The sequence below is a fragment of the Rana temporaria genome, chromosome 4, assembly GCF_905171775.1.
Source record: "Rana temporaria chromosome 4, aRanTem1.1, whole genome shotgun sequence".
NCBI lineage: Eukaryota > Metazoa > Chordata > Amphibia > Anura > Ranidae > Rana > Rana temporaria.
The window spans coordinates 120,993,058-121,016,971 of record NC_053492.1 but is presented as its reverse complement, the minus strand read 5'-3'; the positions used below and the strand labels follow the sequence as shown (position 1 = coordinate 121,016,971).

At 41.6% G+C, this 23,914-nt stretch overlaps 1 protein-coding gene across 1 annotated transcript in view; it reads left to right on the top strand.

Moving 5' to 3' along the window:
* AMER3 (APC membrane recruitment protein 3) overlaps positions 1–22,805 on the top strand; it is a 28,698-nt gene extending 5,893 nt beyond the window's left edge. The window contains exons 2-3 of the mRNA XM_040348978.1: positions 13,493–16,122; positions 22,440–22,805. Of these exons, the coding sequence (XP_040204912.1) occupies positions 13,509–16,122; positions 22,440–22,450 (2,625 nt within the window). The 5' untranslated portion in view covers positions 13,493–13,508 and the 3' untranslated portion in view covers positions 22,451–22,805. The remainder of the gene's footprint in view (positions 1–13,492; positions 16,123–22,439) is intronic.
* Positions 22,806–23,914: the final 1,109 nt, after the last annotated feature.

The following is a 23,914-nucleotide window of genomic DNA, read 5'->3' as shown; positions in this document are numbered from 1 at the left end:
TCGCCCGGGGTGGAGGGGTGGTAGTGCTGCGCCGCCCGCTGCCCAGGGGGTGGTAGTGCCACACCACCGGCCTCCCGAGGGGTGGTTGTTTGCCGCTCCCTCAAAATAAATACCCACCGGCTGCCACTGAAACACATCTGTCTTTAATTGGATTAAATCATGATTTTCTCTAGGCAAAAAGGCACCGTTTCCTAGGCATGTTACCTCAATGCATCAATATATGGTACTGGTAGTTAATCTGTAAATGTTAAGGGTACTTGAAATATGGTGAACCCTACCACATGTTTAAAAATGTAATTCCAACCACAAATGGATGGTGTTGATAAGTGTAAAAACACCAGTAAGTTTTAAATAATGAAGAGATAAGACCTGACTTTGAGACCCGACACCTAGACAGGGAGAACGTCAAAATCTCCCCATTGAGGACACAGACAACAATGAATTGCTTACAGAGGTTCTAGATTGTTTGCAAACTAATAGACAAAAAGCTTTCACTGCTTTTAGTAACACTGTATGGGAAAGCCTCCCCATACAGATACAGTGCCTTGAGAAAGTATTCATAACCCCTAAAAAATTACACATTTTGTCATGTTTCAACCAAAAATGTAAATGTATTTATTTATGTGATAGGCCAAAACAAAGTGGCACATAATTGTGAACTGGAAGGAAAATGATAAATGGTTATCAAAACGTTTTACAAATAAATATGTGAAAAGCGTGGCATGCATTTGTATTCAGCCCCCTGAGTCAATACTTTGTAGAACCACCTTTTGCTGCAATTACAGCTTCAAGTCTTTTTGGGTATGTCTCTACCAGCTTTACACATCTAGAGGATGACATTTTTGCCCAATCTTCTTTGAAAAATAGCTCAAGCTCTGTCAGATTGAATGGAGAGCGTCTGCAAACAGCAATTTTCAAGTCTTGCCACAGATTCTCAATTGGATTTAGGTCTGAACTTTGACTGGGCCATTCTAAGGCCCCGTACACTCGATAGAATCCATCCGCTGAAAAATCCCAGCAAATGGGTTTCAGCGGATAGATCCTATGGTGTGTACACTCCAGCGGATCTGTTTCCGCGGATATTTCTCCCCTGGGATGGATTCCAGCAGATCGAATATTTGCTGACATGCCAAACAAATCCATCTGCTGGAATCCATCCCAACGGATGGATCCGCTGGTCTGTATAGACTCACCGGATCCATCCGTCCGAAGGGATCCCCCGCATGCGTCGTAATGATTCGACGCATGCGTGGAATTCCTTATATGACAGCGTCGCGCACGTCGCCGCGTCATAATCGCGGCGACGGCGCGGCACGTCATCGCCAGAGGATTTCGGCGCGGATTTCAATGCGATGGTGAGTACACTCCATCGCATTGAAATCTGCTGAAATCCTCGAGAGGATTTATCCGCGGAAACGGTCCGCTGGACCGTATCCGCAGATAAATCCTCACGTGTGTATGGGGCCTAACACATGAATATGCTTTGATCTAAACCATTTCATTGTAGCTCTGGCTGTATGTTTAGGGCCATTGTCCTACTGGAAGGTGAACCTCCTCCACAGTCTCAAAACTTTTGCAGACTCTAACAGGTTTTCTTCTAAGATTGCCCTGTATTTGGCTCCATCCATCTCTCCATCAACTCTGATCAGCTCCCTGTCCATGCTGAAAAAAAGCATCCCCACAACATGAAGCTGCCACCACCATGTTTCACGGTGGGGGTGGTGTGTTTCGGGTGATGTGCAGTGTTAGTTTTCCGCCAAACATAGGCCCGGATTCAGAAACAATTTACGCCAGCGTATCTCCAGATACGCCGCCGTAATTTCAAATGTGTGCCGTCGCATCTTTGCGCCGATTTACAAAGCGAGATACGCCGAAAAACATGCCTACGCCGGCGTATCGTGGGCGCATAGTTACGCTGGACGCATTCGGCGTTCCCATTCTAAATATGCATATGAGTAAAATACGCCGATTCACGAACGTAGATGCGCCCGGCCGCTTCATATACGCGATTTGCGTAAGGCTTACGTCCGGCGTAAAGTTACCCCTGCTATAGCAGGCGCAGGTAATGCAAAGGTATGGGCCAGGGAACGATGCTGTTGAATTTTACGTTGCGTATGCCATTTACGTAGTACTATGTGAATAGGGCTAGGCATAAGTTACGTTCACGTCGTAGGCTTTGCGCCGACGTATCTTAGTGAGTGTATGCGACGTGATTCTGAGCATGCCCAGTTCGACCGGCCATTCATTTGCATGGGGTCACGCTTAATTTAAATAGATGACGCCCACCTCCTTCCTACTTTGAATTAGGCGGGCTTACGCCGGCCAATTTACGCTATGCCGCCGCAACTTACGGAGCAAGTGCTTTGTGAATACAGCACTTGCCTCTCTAAGTTGCGGCAGCGTAGCGTAAAGAAGATACGCTACGCCCTCACAAAGATACGCCAATGTATCTGAATCGCGGCCATAGTCTTTTGCTTTTAGGCCAAAAAGTTTAAATTTGGTCTCATCTCATCACTTTCTTCCGCATCTTTGCTGTGTCCCACACATGGCTTCTCGCAAACTGCAAACGAAACTCAGTTGTGGATCTCTGCATCTCCTCCAGAGTTACCATGGGCTTCTTGGCTGCTTCTCTGAGTAATGCTCTCCTTGTCCGGCCTGTCAGTTTAGGTGGCTATGTCTTGGTAGGTTTGCAGTTGTGTCATACTCTTTCCATTTCTGGATAATGGATTGAACAGTGCTCTTTGAGATGTTCAAAGCTTGGGATATTTTTTTTATAATCTAACTCTGCTTTAAACTTCTCCACAACTTTATCCCTGACCTGTCTGGTGTGTTCCTTGGCCTTCATGATGCTGTTTGTTCACTAAAGTTCTCTTACAAACCTCTGAGGGCTTCACAGAACAGCTGTATTCATACTGAGATCAAATTACACACAGGTGAACTCTATTTACTAATTAGGTGATTTCCAAAGGCAATAGGTTCCCTTAGATTTTAGTTAGGGGTATCAAAGTAAAGGGGGCTGAATACAAATGCACACCACACATTTCAGATATTTATTTGTAAAAAAAAAAAATTAAAACCATTTATAATTTTCCTTGTACCATTTTGTGTTGGTCTATTACATAAAATCCCAATAAAATACATTTACATTTTTGATTGTAACATGACAAAAATTTCAAGGGGTATGAATACTTTTTCAAGGCACTGTACATAGACAGTATAGAGCAGTGATGGCAAACCTTGGCACCCCAAATGTTTTGGAACTACATTTCCCATGATGCTCATGCACTCTGCAGTGTAGTTGAGCATAATAGGAAATGTAGTTCCAAAACATCCGGGGTGCCAAGGTTTGCCATCACTGGTAAAAAGGTCGACTTTATCTAAAACCTAAAAAGTTTTCACTGGAATTGGGCATTAATAAAAACTAGTGTATAACTATATTAGTAAGTTTGTAGTGTCAATGCAGTAACAAGTAAAACAAATGCTAGGGTCTACTTTATCTTTTATTATTTTTTATAGATAATTATAAATAATGTTTTTTAATTAACCATAGAAAAAGATTGATTACTGTTGCCCTTGGATGGTAATCAACATCCTTAATAGACTAATATGCCACGTCCTAGTATTTTGTAAATAGAAAAAAATTCAGTACGAATTGAAGGAAGAATGGACTTTGTAGGCACCTTTATATAAAAGTACAAAATTTTATGTTTCACAAAGAAATAACATCTAAATACATACAAATAGAGAAGGATTTTTTTTTATAAAAACAATACAATACAATATTGGGAACACCCAGCGACCTTCTAACAGGAGCTGCTCAATAGTGATGTAAGTAATTGGCTATAGAGATGTCTATATAGTAACTGCCTATATTGGCCCAGATTCAGGTAGAGCCGCGCAATATTTGCGTGGGCAAAGGGCAACGATTTTTGCTCTGCGCCCACGCAAATATTTCGATTTGCCCGCGATTCACGGAGCAGTAGCTCCGTAAATTGCGCGGGCGCTATGCTAATTTTCCCTGCGTAAGGGTGCCTAATGTAAATGATCCCGCCGGGGGCGGGAATCATTTAAATTAGGCGCGCTCCCGCGCCGAGCGAACAGCGCATGCTCCGTCGGGAAACTTTCCCGACGTGCATTGCGGCAAATGACGTCGCAAGGACGTCATTTGCTTCTAAGTGAACGTGAATGGCGTCCAGCGCCATTCACGAATCACTTACGTAAACGACGTGAAATTCAAATTTCACGAGCGGGATGGGCGGCTATACTTTAGCATTGGCTGCCCCTACTATGAGAAGGGGCAGCCTTACGCTAAAGCCGCCGTACGGAAACTCCGTACCTGGCGTGCGCTGGGCCCGGGCAAGTTTTGTGAATCGGTGATAGTATGCTATTTGCATACTATACGCCGATCACAATGGCCGCGCCCCCTAGCAGCCAACGCAAGAATGCAGCCAAAGATATGAAGGCATAAGGAGGCTTATGCCTGTCATATCCTAGGCTGCAGTCCGCGTAGCGATGTTCCTGAATCAGGGGCATTCGCTACGCGGGAGCAAAACAGCTATTGCGCCGCGCAACCTATGGTTGCGCGGGCGCAATAGCTTCTTGAATCTGGGCCATTGAGTATAAGAATCTCCTCGATGGGAGGTCCACCGGATCCACAATGAAAGACTTGTGCTCTACATGTTTCGTGATATTCGATCGCTTCATCAGGAGCCTCTAAATTGTATAAAGAGAGAAACAGTTTCAATTAAATTGTCAGATATAATAGCGTTTGTTTGGTTTTAAACAAAGTCAAACCATAAACATTATAGTGTGAAACGCTCACCAAAGTTTTTTGATGCTGTTTTAAACGAGTATGGTGCAGTGCTAGTTGACTGATATTGTACACCCCTAAAGGAAGTGGGGTGAAGACCCGGATGATGGATAAATTGGACCCACAAAAGTGGCAGCGAGGCAAAATGTGGGAATGCGCCAGGTAACTAAAAAGAAATTTATAAAAAATTGTGTAGCGGGGGCATTTTTGCCTTTTAATGTAATGTTAATGTTGTGCAGTATTGTTTCATGACTAATGCTATAAATTCTATAAATTGGTATTTGGCACCATCTAGTGGTTAAAATGTGAAATGGATTTCATTCATTTGGTTTTTCAAGAGCACAGTGAAGTATTATGCAAATCACCTACCCATGAATACTTGGGGCTGAAGTGCATGGTGGGTAGGATATAAAAGGTCTTGTGGTGGCCATCTTAGGTCTCTTGTTCCTGGGACGCATGGCCTGCCAGCAGAGCTCTGTGTGTGTGTGTGTTCCACAGAGTTCTGGCCTACATTGTGTGATTGAACCAGAGACTCTTGAAGGAGGTAACCGAGAACTTCCGGTCATCTGTGAAGCAGAACAACGTGACAGTGTGATCGCAGCAAACAGACTGAGATCCTGTGGAGCGGAGGCATCCATCTGTCTGGACCTCGTGTGATGAGAGGGCTCATGCCCAGAACTTTGTACTGCTTTTCACACACCAAGACTGATTGCATAGTGTTGCTGGGACCGGTAGTTCCACGGAACAGTTCAGTTAAACAGAGTCACATGTTTCGCAGATGACGTCCTCTTCTATCTGACAAACCCCAAAATTTCAATCCCAAAGCTACTAGACTTATGTACGCAGTATGGAGAAATATCAAATTTTTAAATCAACGAAGCCAAAACCGAAATCCTGAACATAAATATAAACAGGCGGGAAGAGAAGGACCTCAGAATGAAGCACCGATTTCCGTGGGTAAAAGAACTTAAGTATCTGGGTATTTATTTAGCAAAATCAACAAAAAAAATGTACGAGATAAACTTTATCCCCCTGTTAAATGAAATTAAGAAAGAAATAGGGAAGGTGAAAAATAGACCATTATCTTGGATAGGATGAATTAACTATTGTAAAATGGTTATACTTCCAAAAATTACTTACAGGTTTCAGATGATACCTATAAGTTTGCCTGGAATACTTCTCTCAGCTTTAAAGAAACAGATTATGAATTTTATTTGGAAAGACAGGAAACATAGAATTTCTCTCCAGACCCTAAGACAACCCAAAAAAAAAGGGGGACTAGCGGTACCAGATATTAAAACTTATTACGACGCAGTGATGATGGCGAGGGTGGTGGAGTGGGCCAGAGCCAGTAAAGAAAAAAGGTGGGTCAAAATTGAAAACGAATTGTCAAAAACAAGGTTGGACAAGATCATTTGGAACCCGCCCCAATTTAGGGCACTTGATAAGAATACACACGAGATAACAAAAAACGCACTAAAAATTTGGGACACATTATATAAAAAATTAGAAAAGGAATATAACTCACCCTTATTAGCATTAAAAAATAATGATTATTTTGCACCGGGTAAAACACAGATTGGAGGAAATTGGATAAAAAAGGATACTATCCAATTAAGAGATGTAATTAAAGATGGGCACCTAATGTCACTACAAGAATTAAAAAAGAGAAAAAATTATAAAGAAATTAACGAGTGGAGGTATCAGCAGCTAGACCATTTTATTCACACCCTGCCACACCCAATAAGGTCAGGGGAACAACTGACCGAACTAGAAAAAATATGTACAACGGAGAGGGTTAAGGGATCTATATCAAAACTATACAAGATCTTGCTGAAAGTGGACGGGCGAATGACTCCTCCATTCGTTGAAAAATGGGAGAGGGAACTTGGGTCACAAAGAGATAGGGTCACAATAGATAAAATGTTGACTCTGGTACACTCCTCGGCGGTAGACAGTCGTACCGCGGAGATGAGTTATAAATGCATCACTGGGTGGTATATGACACCAGACAAACTATCTAAATTTAGAGATGGACAAACGGGAGACTGTTGGAGGGGATGTGGTCAACCGGGAAACATGGCCCACCTATGGTGGAAGTGCCCAAAAGTTGTGGAATACTGGGAAAAAATCCTGGGGTGCATAGAAGAAATCACAAAGGTGAAAATCAAGATGGACCCCTGGGTGGTACTGTTCCATGGGGGAGAGGAAGGAATTAAAAAATACAGAAAAAGCTTGGAGCCACACCTACTGAATGCAGCCAAGAGGCTAATACCAAGAAAATGGCAGGAGGTGGATTGCCCTTCTATGTGGGAATGGATTGACTCAGTGGAAGAAACATATAGAATGGAAGAACTGAGAGAGGGATTGGAAGGCAATAACATAGCACAAGATAAGAAATGGGATAACTGGCGGATTTTTAAGAAATCTTGGAGCTATGCTGAAAAATTAAGGGAGGAGAGCTAAGATAACACCTCAAAAAAAAAAAAAAAAAAAAAAAAAAAAAAAAAGAAGAGGGAAACCTCGGTGGCATCAGAGATTAACTCGAGATTAATTATGGTGAGATAGGGGGATGAAGGGAGGGGATAGGGAAGGGGGGGGAGGGGTGGGGAAGAGGATACAAATGTAACTCTCAAATTTCATATTATTAAAAAAAAGGGAAAAAAAAAAAAATAATAATAATAATAATATAAATATTGAAAAAAATAAATAAATAAATAAATAAATAAATAAAGCAAATAAATGGTAAAGAGTTACACTAATGATGCAAAACCAAAATTAGAGACGCTAAGGGCTGGCAAACAGAACATGAGCGTATATACGCATACTCTATGAGGTCGGAGTCTGAAGTGTAAAAAAAAAAAAAAAAAAAAGAAAAAGAAAAAAAAAAAAAAACAGAGTCACATGTGCATAGGCCTCAAGCCTGATTTGATTGTTTTGTGACTGCCGCTGGAGGTGCATTTCTAGGAAGGAGTGCACAGATACTTTTCACAATTTAAGCTACTGTTCTATGTTGTTCTACATTGCTTTATTGATCAGAGAACCCTTTGGATTACAATCTTTGTTTCACGATAACTAGCAGAAGACAGAAGAAAAGAAGACCAGAGACTATACTGTATTCTTATCGCAAGGCCTTGCAGTACTGTTACCACTTACTAGAGACTGTAAGGGGGGGGATATTGAGTTAATTATACTGTGATATATCATTCTTGCCAAACACTGTGTGCCGCATAGTGGGTTTCATAGTGTCTACATGGTGTGCTGGAAGTGGGAAGGTGCTCAGTGCTGAGGTTGTTGCCTGAGGATTAGTCCCACTTGGAGACACTCCTGCTGAAACAATACAGGTGGCTCTTAGGCAATTGCCACTTACAACCTCTTGTATCATTATTGCATACCAATTGTGGTTTCATGTTAACGCAGAAACCTGTTCTAGTAAAGTTACCTTTTGCTTTAACACAATCTGTTGTGAGGCTTGTTAATTCTCCAAGCAGGTGTAACAGTGTATGCCCGGGTGACAACACAGGTAAAGTGAATATAATCTGTGTCTATGTACCTGTCTTTTATTATTGAGCTTTACATCAGCACTGCACCACAGCTGTGTCAAGGGGAGTGAGACCAAATTATTGGGGGGTGTTAGAAGAGGGTACAGGCCCAATCAATTACCAGCGGCTCCTTCGGGGGTAGCGCTACAATTGTAACTATGAAGTTATTGAATATTGCCTATTGCTAGAGCAACACAGTAACTTTATATGTTAAGACATTGGACAGGAGACCTTTGCAAGTACATACATGAGTATCAAGATAAAACGAATGTGTTGGTAGAAAGGTCCTAGACAAGACATGAGGTAATCAACATAACAAGGGTTTTTTTCTAGATTTAGATAAATAGTGAAGCAAATATAAACAATTGTAGTAATGAAAGATGTATATGTACAATACAGGTACACATTGAATACTGAAATAGGCACCAATCATATCATTGAATGCCTATTATATAGGCCAGAGACATAGGCCCAGATTCACAAAGCACTTACGCCAACGTAAATCACGTTACGCCGACGTAAGTGCAAATGTGCGCTGTCGTATCTGTGCGCCAGACCCACAAACTAAGATGCGCCTAAAAACAGGCTTCACCCCGCCAACGTAGCCAACGTAACTTGCCTACGCCGGCGTAGGATGGGTGCACATTTAGGCTGGACGCATGGTGGCGCTCCCATTGATTAGCCATACAAATATGCAAACGAGGGAAATACAGCGATTCACGAACGTACGTGCGCCCGACGCAGGCTACGCGAGGTGCGCGTAAGTTGTACGTCCGGCGTAAAGTTATTCCCCATAAAGGAGGTGCAACCTAGTAGCAGACATGCAAAGGTCTTCACCAAGGAACACAAGCCGGCGTATTTTACGTTGGACGTGTGTCTGGCTGGGCGTAGGTTACGTTCACGCCGTACGCAGTGATCCGGCATTGTTTAGGCAGTTGTTCCGACGTGGTTGTGAGCAGGCGCAGGGGGATGTGTCCACGTCACAGCGCATGCGCAGTTCGTGATACGTATCTGTCTGGCGCTCGGTCCATCATTTGTCACGCCTCATTTGCATGGGTCACGCCCACTTCCACCTACGGCGGCGTACGCCTTCGAAACCTGGCGCAGCGTTGGGAGCACTGGCTTGCTGAATTCCATGCTTGCCTCTCTGCGCTGCGTTGACGTAGCGTACAGTGGTTACTCTACGGCGGCGTAATGTGCGCCCACACTCTGTGAATCTGGGCCATAGTCTTTGTACGGCCCATATAGGGATGTTGAAAAGGAGTTGCCTATGAAGGTAATTGAAAACTGTAGGTACATATGAATATGTCCTAATTTGATGTAAAAATGGAACAAGTAAGACAGTAAGAATATTTACCTTGGGCGATTGTGCCAAATCTGGGGTTAAAGATAAATTTTGAATAATATATGTACTTTTTGTAGTTAAGTGGTAGATAACCAACAACGAGCCTGAGAATTGAGGAGGTCTCTGAGAGAACCTAAATCAGACATAAAGGGATAGTAATGAATAATAGTACGTCTGTTGGGTATTGTTGCCAATATTAAAATATCCTCAAAATGAAAAGAAAAAGAAAAGGAAAAAGGGCTCTTACTCGCAGCTTGTTGAAAGGGGGATGAATCTATAAGGCAAAAGTACAATCCCCAGAACGGCTAATCAGGATAAGGAGATATCCGCTGTAACCACCTCTCAGGGATCTGACAAGATGCAAAGATAAATTTGCCATAATTGATAATAGACCACAACAAGGAAAAAACAAGCTTGAAAACAGAGTCCAGGTTGGATTACTATTAGAGATGAGTAACCCACCTCAAAGCAGAGGCAGCTCTAGGCTTTGTGAGGCCCTAGGCAAAACTTAGACATGAGGCCCCACTCATGCCCATATTGAGAAAAATAATTCAAGCAAGAAAAATGGCTGCAGAAAATCCAGAGCACCCTCCTCACCCATCAGACATATTCAGCCAATGCAAGAGGGGGGAGAGAGGGGGAGGTGAGAAAGAGAGAGGGGTAATAGAGAGATCCGATGTCGTCGACATTAGTATTAATCGCAGGCAAATTAGGCGACCGCGAGGCCCCTGTGAGTGCGAGGCCTTAGGCGACCGCCTAATTTGCCTAATTAGAGAGCCGCCTCTGCCTCCAAGTGTCGAGCGCCTACAAAAACGTCGTACAGGACCGACAGGAACAACTGGGGGAAAAGTGTGGCTCCACTCCCCAACAGCATCTGAGGAGTAGTGTCAAAACCCCGCTTATATACGCATTCCGCTCGGGTATACGTCGAAAATGTCTGCGCGTAATCACGTCAGAAACGACCAACATAACGTGAGCCGGCCAAAGAGACGTACTGCGTGCATGCGCTCGCACCGACGGTGCGGGCGTTATAGCGAGCGTACTATAAGAGACTACCTAAAATGACAGAAACACCAGCCAGCTCCCTGGATTGAGAGTAGCTGGCCTGTCTAAACCGATGGCTTGAGTGGCCACACATTAAACCCGCTGTCAGGGTCCATGATCCTAAACAGGGAACAACACAGTTCAGTAAAATCAGTCACCATGCACAGCAACGGCGTGGGCAGTCAAGAAACACAAAAATTGTAACAAAAATACATGCTTTTGCATATTGATACAAAATTTCATAGAAACAATTAGGTAATAAATTACATCATGCTGGGAAGATGGCAGGGTGCCTGAGAATTGGCAACCAATGACAAACTTCCAGCATGCAATGTACGTAGAATATAATTGTCACTTATACAGAAATGACTAATGCATACAAGAACAAATTCATTATTGCTGAGGCGATCCAAATAGATATAGAATTGTCTTAACGACTTTTTTAGAAATTTTTTAAAGCTATGAAGCTACTGGGTGTTCAACAGCTTTCTAGAGAATGTACTTGGGCAGAAATGGAAAACAGTAGACAAATAAATGCAAGGCATATGGTATCCAACTTTATATCGTACTAGTGCTTTATTAATATGAGATTGCATCATATAGGATCCCATATGGGACCAGAAATGGACAATCTGGTCCAATCATAAGAAGGGCCTATATGTTAGTACCTCGTTGATACCTGGTGGTTTAGTCGCTTCTAAGCGTTCAATCCACTGTGTTTCTTTCTGCAGGATATCGTAACGAAAAGAGCACGTGGAGGGATGGTGAGACCATCTAAGCGTCTAAGAAGATCTAATGTGTCTTTAACGTATGAGGGAAGTCCTAAAACGTGGGGCATCAGAAAAAAGTCTAAATATTCTTACTGTCTTACTTGTTCCATTTTTACATCAAACTAGGACCAAACTAGGACATATTCATATGTACCTACAGTTTTCAATTACCTTCATAGGCAACTCCTTTTCAACATCCCTATATGGGCCGTACAAAGACTATGGCCCGGATTCACGTAGCACTTACGCTGACGTATCTCGAGATACGCTGTGTAAGTGTAAATGTGCGCTGTCGTATCCGTGCGCCGTGCCAACAGAACTAGATACGCCTGAAAATAGGCTTCCTACGACCGATGTAACTTTCCTACGCTGTCGTATCGTAGGCGCATATTAACGCTGGCTGCAAGGGGCGCTCCCATTGATTTACGATTCGAATATGCAAATTAGTGAGATACGCCAATTCACGAACGTACTTGCGCCCGGCGCATTAAGATACGCGGTTTACGTAAGGCTTACGTCCGGCGTATAGTTATTCCCCATCTATGAGACGCAACTCATGCAAAGGTATGGACCAGGGAACAGCCGTATTTGACGTTGTTTACGTAGTAGTACGTGAATAGAGATGGGCGTAGGTTACGTTCACGTCGTAGGCAGTGATTCTACGTATCTTAGGGAGTATTTCCGACGTGATTCTGAGAATGCGCACTGGGTTGCGTCCACGGGACGGCGCATGCGCGGTTCGTTCGGCCCATCATTTGCATGGGGTCACGCTTCATTTAAATGGATCATGCCCACTTCCACCTACTTTGAATTAGGCCGGCTTACGCCTACGAATTTACGTTACGCTGGCGCAACGTTGGGAGCATTTGCTTTGTGAATACTGTGCTCACCGCTCTGCGCTACGTCGGCATAGCGTATATTCGATACTCTACGCCGGCATAACTATGCGCCGTTGTATGTGAATCCGGGCCTATGTGTCTGGTCTATATAATAGGCATTCAATGATATGATTGGTGCCTATTTCAGTATTCAATGTGTACCTGTATTGTACATATACATCTTTCATTACTACAATTGTTTATATTTGCTACACTATTTATCTAAATCTAGAAAATACCCCTTGTTATGTTGATTACCTCACGTCTTGTCTAGGACCTTTCTACCAACACATTAGTTTTATCTTGATACTCATGTATGTACCTGCAAAGTTCTCCTGTCCAATGTCTTAACATATAAAGTTACTGTGTTGCTCTAGCAATAGGCAATATTCAATAACTTCATAGTTATAATTTTGTATACATTTCTTTTTCGTTAATTGGCGCATTCCCACATTTTGCCTCGCTGCAACTTTTGTGGGTCCAATTTATCCATCATCCGGGTGTTCACCCCACTTCCTTTAGGGGTGTACCATATCAGTCAACTAGCACTGCACCATATGGGGTGGGCAGCTCTATAAACTCGTTTAAAACCGCATCAAAAAACTTTGGTGAGCGTTTCACACTATAATGTTTATGGTTTGACTTTGTTTAAAACCAAACAAACGCTATCATATCTGACAATTTAATTGAAACTGTTTCTCTCGTTATACAATTTAGAGGCTCCTAATGAAGCGATCGAATATCGTGAAACATGTAGAGCACAAGTCTTTCATTGTGGATCTGGTGGACCTCCTATCGAGGAGATTCTTATACTCAATATAGGCAGTTACTATATAGACATCTCTATAGCCAATTACTTACATCACTATTGAGTAGCTCCTGTTAGAAGGTCACCGGGTGTTCCCAATATTGTATTGTATTGTTTTTATTGACATTTTTTCCTTCTCTATTTTTATGTATTTAGATGTTATTTCTTTGTGAAACATTACATTTTGTACTTTTATATAAAGGTGCCTACAAAGTCCATTCTTCCTTTAATTCCTCCTGAATTGTTTTCTATTTTAATTAAACATGACAGAATTGTGTCTTCCTTTTTTTTACAGATTTCCATTTTAAACAATGGAACTGATACGTGGCAAGACATTTATCATAAGTTATGCACAAAACCATTCGGAAAAGGTGCCTCAAGTTGGATGTAAAGATAAAAAGAAAATAGAAGGTCAGAAGAATCCTGCTCGGAGTGAAATTAAAAAGAATGTTACAGGAACACAAAGAATGTCTAACAGTATTTGCACAAAAGTGACAGGGGATAATATCCGCTGTCCAAAAACTGTTAAGAAAAGCAAAACATATGATTGTGTTACAAGAGATGACAATATAGATAAAAACACAGGTGTAAGTGGACATGGAAGACTACCCAGTAGCAAAAGTTCCCCAGGGCTCATTGAAGACCCAGGTGGTAAAAGGAATGAACTGCAAACATCCAGACCATCGACATGCAAACAGACTATGATTGACTACAGAAACTTAGTGCCTCAGGTGCCTTTTGTGCCATCGGTTGCCAAATCACTGCCAAAGAAAAGAATTTCTCTTAGAAGATCTAAAAAGAGTTTAAGAAACATGTTTAATTTAAAAAGAAACAAGCAGCAAGACACCATATCAGAAGACGAGAGGCTCCAGATAGTGAATGTTGAACCAAACATAGAAAAAACAGTCCAAAATCAGTCCAATGTGGGTGAAATGGTTTCCGATGAGCTCCTAGCTCCAGAATTCCCTGACCGTGAAATGTACATTGATGCCATTGATTCCTTCAAAGCCTTGTGTGAGGATGTGGCATCTCTAAAGAGCTTTGATTCACTTACCGGTTGTGGAGAAATCTTTGCAGATGAATGTTCCTCGTTTATTGATATAGAAAACTGCAGAGTGACATTTATTTCAAAGCCAAGCCCTATAGCTGCTAACTTTCAAGGTGGAGGAGAGCGCCTTGCCTCACCAGCCAAATCAGAATCATTAGATTTCTCCAGACTCCATGGATGTGCAAATACACTGCCAAGAAATGTAAGTTCAAATGGACTATTTGAAGCTAAATATTTACCTGATTGTAATGATGCAGTCAGAAAGGAAACTGACAGCATTGTGTCAGGAGACCAAGTTTCCACTTCATCCTATAATGACCTCATGTCTTCTAGTGAGAACATTATTGACCCAGAGTCTCCAAAATCTACAAGTGATGAAGGATATTATGATTCATACTCTCCTGGACTGGAAGAAGACAAAAATGAATTGGAAACCCATAGATCATTTCCAAGAGACAGTTACAGTGGAGATGCTCTTTATGAGTTATTTTGTGACTCTGGAGAAACAAAGAAATGGCAGAACCAAGACTTTGACTTGCCAGCATTTGGTCATAATGCTGAAAATCCTACATCTATCTACAGTTTTTGTGTGGGATCTGAAGAGAATATGGCCTCCCAACCACCACATGATCTAGTGGGAGATGGTATTCTTCAAAGTACTTGGAAAGGGAGAGAATGTTTGTTGAAGCTATGTGATACTGAGTTGACTTTAAGCATGGGAATAGTCAATTGGTTAAAGAAGACAGGAAAGATAACAGATTTGGAAATCAATAATCAAAATGTTTCTTCTTATGAAACAGAACCAATGGAAATGGGAACAAAAATAGCAAACAGAACAGAGGCAATACAGACAATGACATCAAGAGAAACAAGAGGAGAGTGTTTCAAACCACACAGGGGATATAAAGAAAAAGAATATTGTAGCATAATTAGTCGTATCAGAGATTCTGAAAATATATTAGCTGATATCTTGTCTTGCAACAATTTTGAAGAGCCAGCCACATCTCTTACAGAGTCTAAGGAGGGCTTGCCTGAAAAAGGTGCCCCATCTGAAGAACATTTGGATGTGAAAGACTCAGTTCTGGAGTCATCATTCCTAACAACTTTAATCAACATTAATGAAAACCAAGAGGAGTTGCCTGCATCAAGTCCAGAGAATAAAAATGTCTTCCCTATGGTGTCAACAAGTAAAAAGGATGGCACAAATGTTCCATCTATTCATAACCATGTAGACACTTTGCATGCATTAGGTCCACAATATGTCACCAGCTCCATGTCAGAAAATAATAGGGGTTTGACCGAAATTCTGGATAAATTCACAGCTCGATTATCATCACTGCATATAACATTTGGTAGCCAAAACACTTTGCATGGTACAAGCAAATCAATGCGACCATATGAAATGTCTCAGAACTTTAAAAATTTAATAGAACAATATGACACTGAGCCTCAACCATCGCTTCTTCAACCAGCTTTGTTGTCCAATTGTAATAATGAAACCAACAAGAAAAATCTGAAAACCTCTGATGAAGCACCTATACTGAACTCTCTTTCAGTCAAGTATTCAAAGGATGAATGTACAACTAACAATCAAACACCAAAGGAAACTCAATCCAACAAGTTTGCCACCAAGGCAAATTTCCTACCTCTTTTCAAGTCCCCCTGTTCATCTGTGATTTCCCGATTCTCCTCTACTTTGTACAAAGTTCACAAGCCAGGAGATGCAGTCATATTTTTTAACACAGGAAAGTATAACCAAACATCTGCTTGTAATGAAGACTTTGCACATAATTCGGATGCTTTGTCAATAGATTTTCCCAAATTCAGAAAAGATGACTTTGAGTCCATCGGCCCTATACCTGATGGTGAAGAAAGAGGTATGTAAATTATATTTCCACCCAAAATTGAAATTTCTCTGTAAGTTAAAGTACAGTGCCTTGAAAAAGTATTCATACCACTTAACATTTTCCACATTTTGTCATGTTACAACCAAAAGCGTAAATGTATTTTATTGGGATTTTATGTGATAGACCATCACAAAGTGTCTCTACCAGCTTTGCACATCTAAAGGATGACGTGTTTGCCTATTCTTCTTTGCAAAATAGCTCAAGTCTTGCCACAGATTCTCAACTGGATTTAGGTCTGGACTTTAACTGGGCCATTCTAACACCTGAATATGCTTTGATTTAAACCATTCCATTGTAGCTCTGGCTGTATGTTAGGGTTATTATCTTGATGGAAGGTGAACCTCCATCTCAGTCTCAAGTCTTTTGCAGACTCAGTTTTTTTCTAAGACCTCGTACACACGATAGATTAACCAGAGGACAACGGTCTGAAGGACCGCTGTCATAGGTTAACCTATGAAGCTAACTGATGGTCCGTCGTGCCTACACACCATCAGTTAAAAAAATTATCGTGTCAAAACGCGGTGATGTAAAACACAACGACGTGCTGAAAAAAATGAAGTTCAATGCTTCCAAGCATGCGTCGACTTGATTTAAACGATGGACGTGCCTACTAACGATCGTTTTTTCCCATCGGCTAGGAATCCATAGGTTAATTTTAAAGCAAGTTTTTTTTTTAACCTAATATTAAATAACCTATGGGGCCTACACACGATCGGTTTGGACTGATGAAAACGGTCCATCAGACTGTTGTCCTCTGGTTAACCTATCGTGTGTACGAGGCCTAAGATTGTCCTGTATTTGTCTCCATCCATCTTCCCATCAACTCTGACCAGCTTTCCTGTCCCTGCTGAAGAAAAGCGACCCCACAACTTGATGATGTGCCACCATGTTTCACGGTGGTAATGGTGTGTTCACGGTGGTGTGCCATGTTAGTTTTCCACCACACATAGCGTTTGGCTTTTAGGCCAAAAAGTTTAATTTTGGTCTCATCTGATCAGAGCATCTTTTTCTGTGTCCCCCACATGGCTTCTCGCAAACTGAAAATGGGAGTTCTTATGGCTTTCTTTCAACAATAGCTTTCTTCTTGCCCCACTTCCATAAAGGCCATATTTGTGGAATGCACGACTAATAGTTGTCCTGTGGACAGATTCTCCAACCTGAGCTGTGGATCTCTGCAGCTCCTCCAGAGTTAACATGGACCTCTTGGCTGCTTCTCTGATTAATGCTCCCCTTGCCCGACCTGTAAGATTAGGTGGATGGCCCTGACTTGGTAGGTTTGCATTTGTGCCATACTCTTTCCATTTTTGGATGATGGATTAAACAGTGCTCTGTGAGAGGTTCAAAACTTGGGATATTTTTTTTATAACCTAACCCTGCTTTAACCACTTCAGCCCCAGAAGGATTTACCCCCTTAATGACCAGGCAATTTCTTGCGATACGGCACTGCATCGCTTTAACTGACAATTGTGCAGTTGCGTGATGTTGTACACAAAAAAAATTGATGTTCTTTTTTTCCCACAAATAGAGCTTTCTTTTGGTGGTATTTGATCATCTCTGTGGTTTTAATTTTTTGCACTATAAACAAAAAAAGACCGACAATTTTGAAAAAAATATATATATTTTTTTCTTTTTGCTATAATAAATATTACCCAAAAAATTTAAAAAAAAAAAACTTCTTCGGTTTTTAGGTCAATAAGTGTTTTTCTACATTTCTTTGGTAAAAAAATCGCAATAAGCGTATAATGATTGGTTTACGCAAAAGTTATAGCGTCTACAGAATAGGGGATCGATTTATGAAATTTATATTATTTATTATTTTATTACTAGTAATGGCGGTGATCATCAATTTTTAGTGAGACTGCGGCATTGCGGAGGACGGATCGGACACTTTTTTGGGACCAGTGACATTTATACAGCGATCAGTACTATACAAATGCCCTGATTACTGTATAAATCACACTGGCAGGAAAGGGGTTAACACTAGGGGCGATCAAGGGGTTAAGTGATGTTTCATATTCCCATTGCACACATTCCTAGTATAAGCTCTCAGAAATAGGGTGCTGTAGCAACAACCAGCTGGATACTGGTTCAAGTCACAAGGTAGATATTTGCCAGCACACCAAGGATCAGCACAAAGTGGCATCCAAACAGGTAGTTTATTGCATGATCACAACACAAGTCATGCAGGACTCCTTCGTCAGGCATGTGATGAAGCGCCATACTGGTACGGCAATTCACGCAATAGAGGCATCCTGCCGCAGTATAACTGCGGCTGGTGGTCGGCAAGTGGTTAAACTTCTCCACAACTTTATCCCTGATCTGTCTGATGTGTTCCTTGGCCTTTATGATGCTGTTTTTTCACTAAGGTTCTCTAACAAACCTCTGAGGGCTTCACAGAACAGCTGTATTTATACTGAGATCAAAATGCACACAGGTGGACTCTATTTACTTATTAGGTGACTTCCAAAGGCAATTGGTTCCACTAGATTTTAGTTAGGGGATATCAGAGTAAAGAGGGCTGAATACAAATGCACGTCAGATATTTATTTGTAAAAAAAAAATGAAAATTATTTATCATTTTCCTTCCACTTCCCAATTATGTGCCACTTTGTGTTGATCTATCACGTAAAATCCCAATAAAATACATTTAAGTTTTTGGTTGTAACATGACAAAATATGGAAAATTTCAAGGGGTATGAATACTTTTTCAAGGCACTGTAAGTGTAAACCCTCACAGTGTAAAATAAAGCTATCGGTTCAAAATAGAAAGGAAAGACAAAACATTTTTGTATAGATTTAAGAAAACTAAAATGTTTTCTTAAATCTATACACAAATGTTTTGCTTTTCATTTCCCTTGTTTCCCTTTTTGTTAAGTGAACATGTTCCCTCTGTTCTACAGCTGCATAAGAGCTGGGGGAGGAGAAACAGCAGCACACTGGTCTTGCCAGTGAATGGTTGTGCTGGGGGGAGCTTGTTGGGACAAGTCTGATTATTAGATGGGGAGCAGGCTCTGTTCCCAGCATAGCTAGAAAACTGACCACGCTGAGTTCTTATGCCTAGCGTGGTCAGTTTTTAATTGAATAGCCAAGGGACTGGCAGGAACACCAAGGAGTTTACACAAAGGAAGCAATACAAAGAGAACAGAATACTTTTTTTTATAAAAGTACATGGTACAGCAGGTATATATCAGTAATAAGAAATGTTGGGTTTACATACACAAAGTGAAACCTTCTTGTAATGACTGTGAAAGGTTAGCAGAGCAGGAATCTCAGGTGGATGATCTCTCCTTTAGAGTCCCTATATGAGAAGACAGTGAGTAACAGAGCAAGCTATTGGTATCTGTTAGTTGGGTAAACAAACAACTTTTTTTCCTTTTCATAAATGATACTTTACTCACATTGCAGTGTTTGCTAGGGAATTTGACTACTCCAGGAAGAATTGATTCTCTAACACAGCCCCACTGCCTGTCCACTGAAGGCCCCTCCCCTCCCCACTGAACACAAGGGGGAAAGAACCTGCTATTCCAAAAAGAGGACTTGCGGCGGCGCCGTAAGCCATTTTTTCAGAGCCAGAAGCAGCTGCGGAGTCAAAAGCATTCCCGATTTCCCGGGCAAAGGCAAAATCCTGGGATTTTAATCGGGATGGCCTCAGATCGAGACCAGGGTCCCAAAATCGAGATTGTCCCGGGAAATTCAGGACTGTTGGCAACTACCCACATATAACAATGAAACTTACTAGAGGTTTTAACCCTTCCTCCCAGTATTAAAAAAAAAATGTTGTTGTCTGTGTGCTCATTGAACAGTTTCTGCTCCCACAGGAATTACAATGTCTGCAAGGGGAACACAGACACCAATAAAGGCCCAACAGAGTTTTTACTATAAATTAATCTAATTAAGTGAAAATTATCAAAATAAATTAACAGTATACAATACAGATATCACAAGTGATATAATTGCTAGTAGTGTTAATGAGAAATAATGTCCCAATAAGAATATTGGGCCAGATTCAGGTACATCTGCGTCGGCGTAACGTATTACATTTACGTTACACCGCTGCAAGTTTTCCGTGCAAGTGCTTGATTCACAAAGCACTTGCCTGTAAACTTGCGGCGGCGTAGTGTAAAGCCCTCTGGCGCAAGCCCCCCTAATTCAAATGGGGCGTGTATCATTTAAATTAGACGCATTCCCGCACCGAACGTACTGCGCATGCTCCGTTTTGAAATTTCCTGCCGTGCTTTGCGCGAAATGACGTGGCACCAACGTAATTTTTTGAACGGCGACGTGCGTTACGTCCTTTCCTATTCACGGACGACTTACGCAAAAAAAAAAAATTAAAATTCGACGCGGGAACGACGGCCATACTTTAACATGGCTAGTCTAAATATAAGCCATTGAAATAGCAGTCGCAACTTTACGACGGGAAAAGCCGACTAGCGACGACGTAAGAGAATGCGACGACCGCGCGTACCTTTGTGGATCGCAGTAAACAGCTAATTAGCATTCCCGATGCGGAAAACGACGCAAACTCCACCCGCCGGGCGCAGAAGTATTGCATCCTAAGATCCGAAGGCGTACGAAGCCGTACGCCTGTCGGATCTTAGCCAATTGCCGTTGTATCTTTGATTGAGAATTCAAAATAAAGATACGACGCGGCAAATTTGAAAGTACGCCGGCGTATCAGTAGATACGCCGGCGTACTCTCACTGTAAATCTGGCCCATTGAATCCAATAGTACAGCTGCTTGTCAGATCCAAATATTTAAACTTTAGGTGATGTAGTTAGTCCTCCACCATAAATTCAGAACAAAGAAATCTTCACCCGAAGTGCTCAGATATAAATTGTGCTTACCCCAAATATTTGACCTCTTTAATGAAAAAGAAAGTCAAATATAGCGTAGACAGGATTGTGCCTACACACATGCTGTATTGATAGGAAATTTTCAATGGCCTCACTCCCGGAGATTAGGTAAGATATATAACAAAATAGAGAAAAAACCCATAGCATAATACTGTTTTTATTTATAAAAAATTGTACAAAAAAAGCCAGGTGTGACAATATTTTTTACTTTCCGCTATAAAACATACCCCATAATTAAAAAAATCAAATTTCTTCATTAATTTAGGCCAATATGTACAAAATATTGTCACCCCTGAGCTATTTTAATGCCCCACCCTTCCCCTTGATCCTCAGTTTGTAGAGAAGTAACTCCTGAACCAGGTTCATAAGGGAAATCATTCCTCATAGGTACTAACCTTTTAGTATTCAACAATTTTTCCTCCTCCAATGGGCGGGAAGTAGGCCTGCCATCCTGGAAGGTTACCGGTAAGTAACGTAGATCTTTTCCCCTATCACTTTCCAGGATGGCACATCTGAGGCCCCATACACACAAGTTTCTCGGCAGAATTCAGCCAGAAACTCGATCGGGGCTGAATTCTGCCGAGAAACCCGGTCGTCTGTACACTTTTGGCCGAGGAAACCGACGAGGATCTCGTCGGGCCAAACAGAGAACATGTTCTCTATTTCCTCGTTAGTCAATGAGGAAACTTGGCTCGCCGAGATCCTCGGCGGCTTCACAAGGAACTCGACGAGCAAAACGATGTGTCTTGCCCGTCGAGTTTCTCGGACGTGTGTACGGGGCCTTAGAGGATAAGCAAGTAACCTCAGGCCTACCTTAGGGTGGGACCACTGCCTGTAAGATCTTCTTGGCAAACACTCAGTTCTGGAGTGAGCTTTACCTCCACTCCATAATGCCTGATGAAGGTATCTTAGCTGATCATGTGGCTGATCTGTAGGTCTGCTCCACCGATGTCCCTGCCTTCTCCGCTGTGTAGAGAGAAACAAAATCAAAAACTGAGGATCAAGTTGAGGGGTGGGGATTTATAACAGCTGTCAATTGATGTGTTTCCTGTGGGGAGGAGCCTCTCATCTCAGGTGTGCCGTCCTTGAAGTTGATAGGAGAAAAGGGGTTTAATTTTGACTATAGGTTCCTATTCAAACAGTTGGCCACACAATGATAGGACTTATTTTACTTACACAGGAACAGATCTTTCTTCTTCTGAGTAACCTAACCTTCAGAACAGTTTCTGCAGTGTCAAGAATAGTTACAATGAATCCACGTTACTTTTGCTTTATTGTAACTTCTTTGGTTCATACCCCAAAAGGTGACTTTTAGGCTGCATGAGATGTCAAATAAGGGGATCCTGTAACTTTAAAAAAACATGTACCTACATGTATATTCATATTTTTTTCCGTGAGGGTTACTACAGTATGTCTGTTTTATATTACAGGTTTAATGTAACAAAGAACAGCCAGCAGAGCTTATGACAGAATAAAACACTACATGAGACAAACTGAATGGATAAATCTTGGCTCGAAATGATTTGCTGCTCAATCCTAAGGCTTCATGCACACCGGGCTTAAAAAAAACATCTGTTCTCTTGGGAGTAAAAATTGCTCATTAAGAGCATTTTTTGTACAGAGTCTAGACGAGTTTAGAAAAGTTTTAAGTTTTTCTTGTTAAAAAAAAGAAGAGTTTTAAGTTTTTTTTCTACCAGTGAGGTCCAATCAGAAACACGAACTAGAAGGTTTGTTTTTTCCTGCCTCCAGCTCAAAATATGCCTGTAAACATAGGATTATGCCACGTACACATGATTGGAAATTCCGACAAGAAAAATTTGAGAGCTGGTTCTCCAATTTTCCGACGGTAAAAATTCTGATTGTCTGTATGCAATTCTGATGTGCAAAAAAAACACGAATGCTCAGAATCAAGTCGACGCATGCTCGGAATCATTGAACGTCCTTTTTCTCTGCTCGTTGTAAGGTTGTACGTCACTGCGTTCCTGACGGTCGAATTTGGTGTGACCGTGTGTATGCAAGACAAGTTTGAGACAAAATTTCATCCGAATTTCCGATCGCGTGTACGCGGCATAACATTGAGCTGCTTCTACAGGCAGAACACAAAACTCCTGTAGAAGCAATGTTTTTAAAGCCATTGTGCATAGAGCCCAATGTTTTACAATCCTTTATGGTCATTGTATGAGATACAAAGAAGAAAACACACAAACTTCACTTAAGGCAGCTAAACTAAGATAAAACTTTATATATTTGTAACTTTTAATATCTGGGGTAAGCTCTGTACTAAGTTTGCTTCAATCTTCAAATAAGAAGACATTTAAAAGAGGCTGCCCTGTAGGGGGGCACTAGATGGAAACTTTATATGTGCTCTTGCAAATGAAATGATTGCCTATCACTAGCAATTGGTAGTCACTCCACCTAAACAGGCCTAACCCCTCTAATGAGATACAGATGGCAAAAAGCCATCCACTACTTTGCTGAAAATGAAAAAAAAAAGAAACTTTTGCATTTAGATACAGTATATTTTAACACCATCCACCCTCTAATGCTTGGAAACATAAGACTGGCATAATGCAATGAAACGGAACCTACCTGGCTCTCGGTACAAATAGTGTTATTTCTACTGTGCAGAGCATAGATAGAAGATAATATTAAGATCTAATATTTTCCCTTAAAGTGGAGGTCCATCCAAATTTTTTTTTTAAAGCCAGCAGCTACAAATACAGCAGCTGCTGACTTTTAAAAAATGGACACTTACCTGTCCAGCGCGCCCGCGATGTCGGCAGCTGAGGCTGAGCAATCGCTCGTCTCTCGGCTGCCCCTGCCACCATCCTGGGTGAGGGAATCAGGAAGAGAAGCGTTGCGGCTTCACTGCCCGGTTCCCTGCTGCAGCCGCACGGTGCGCCCT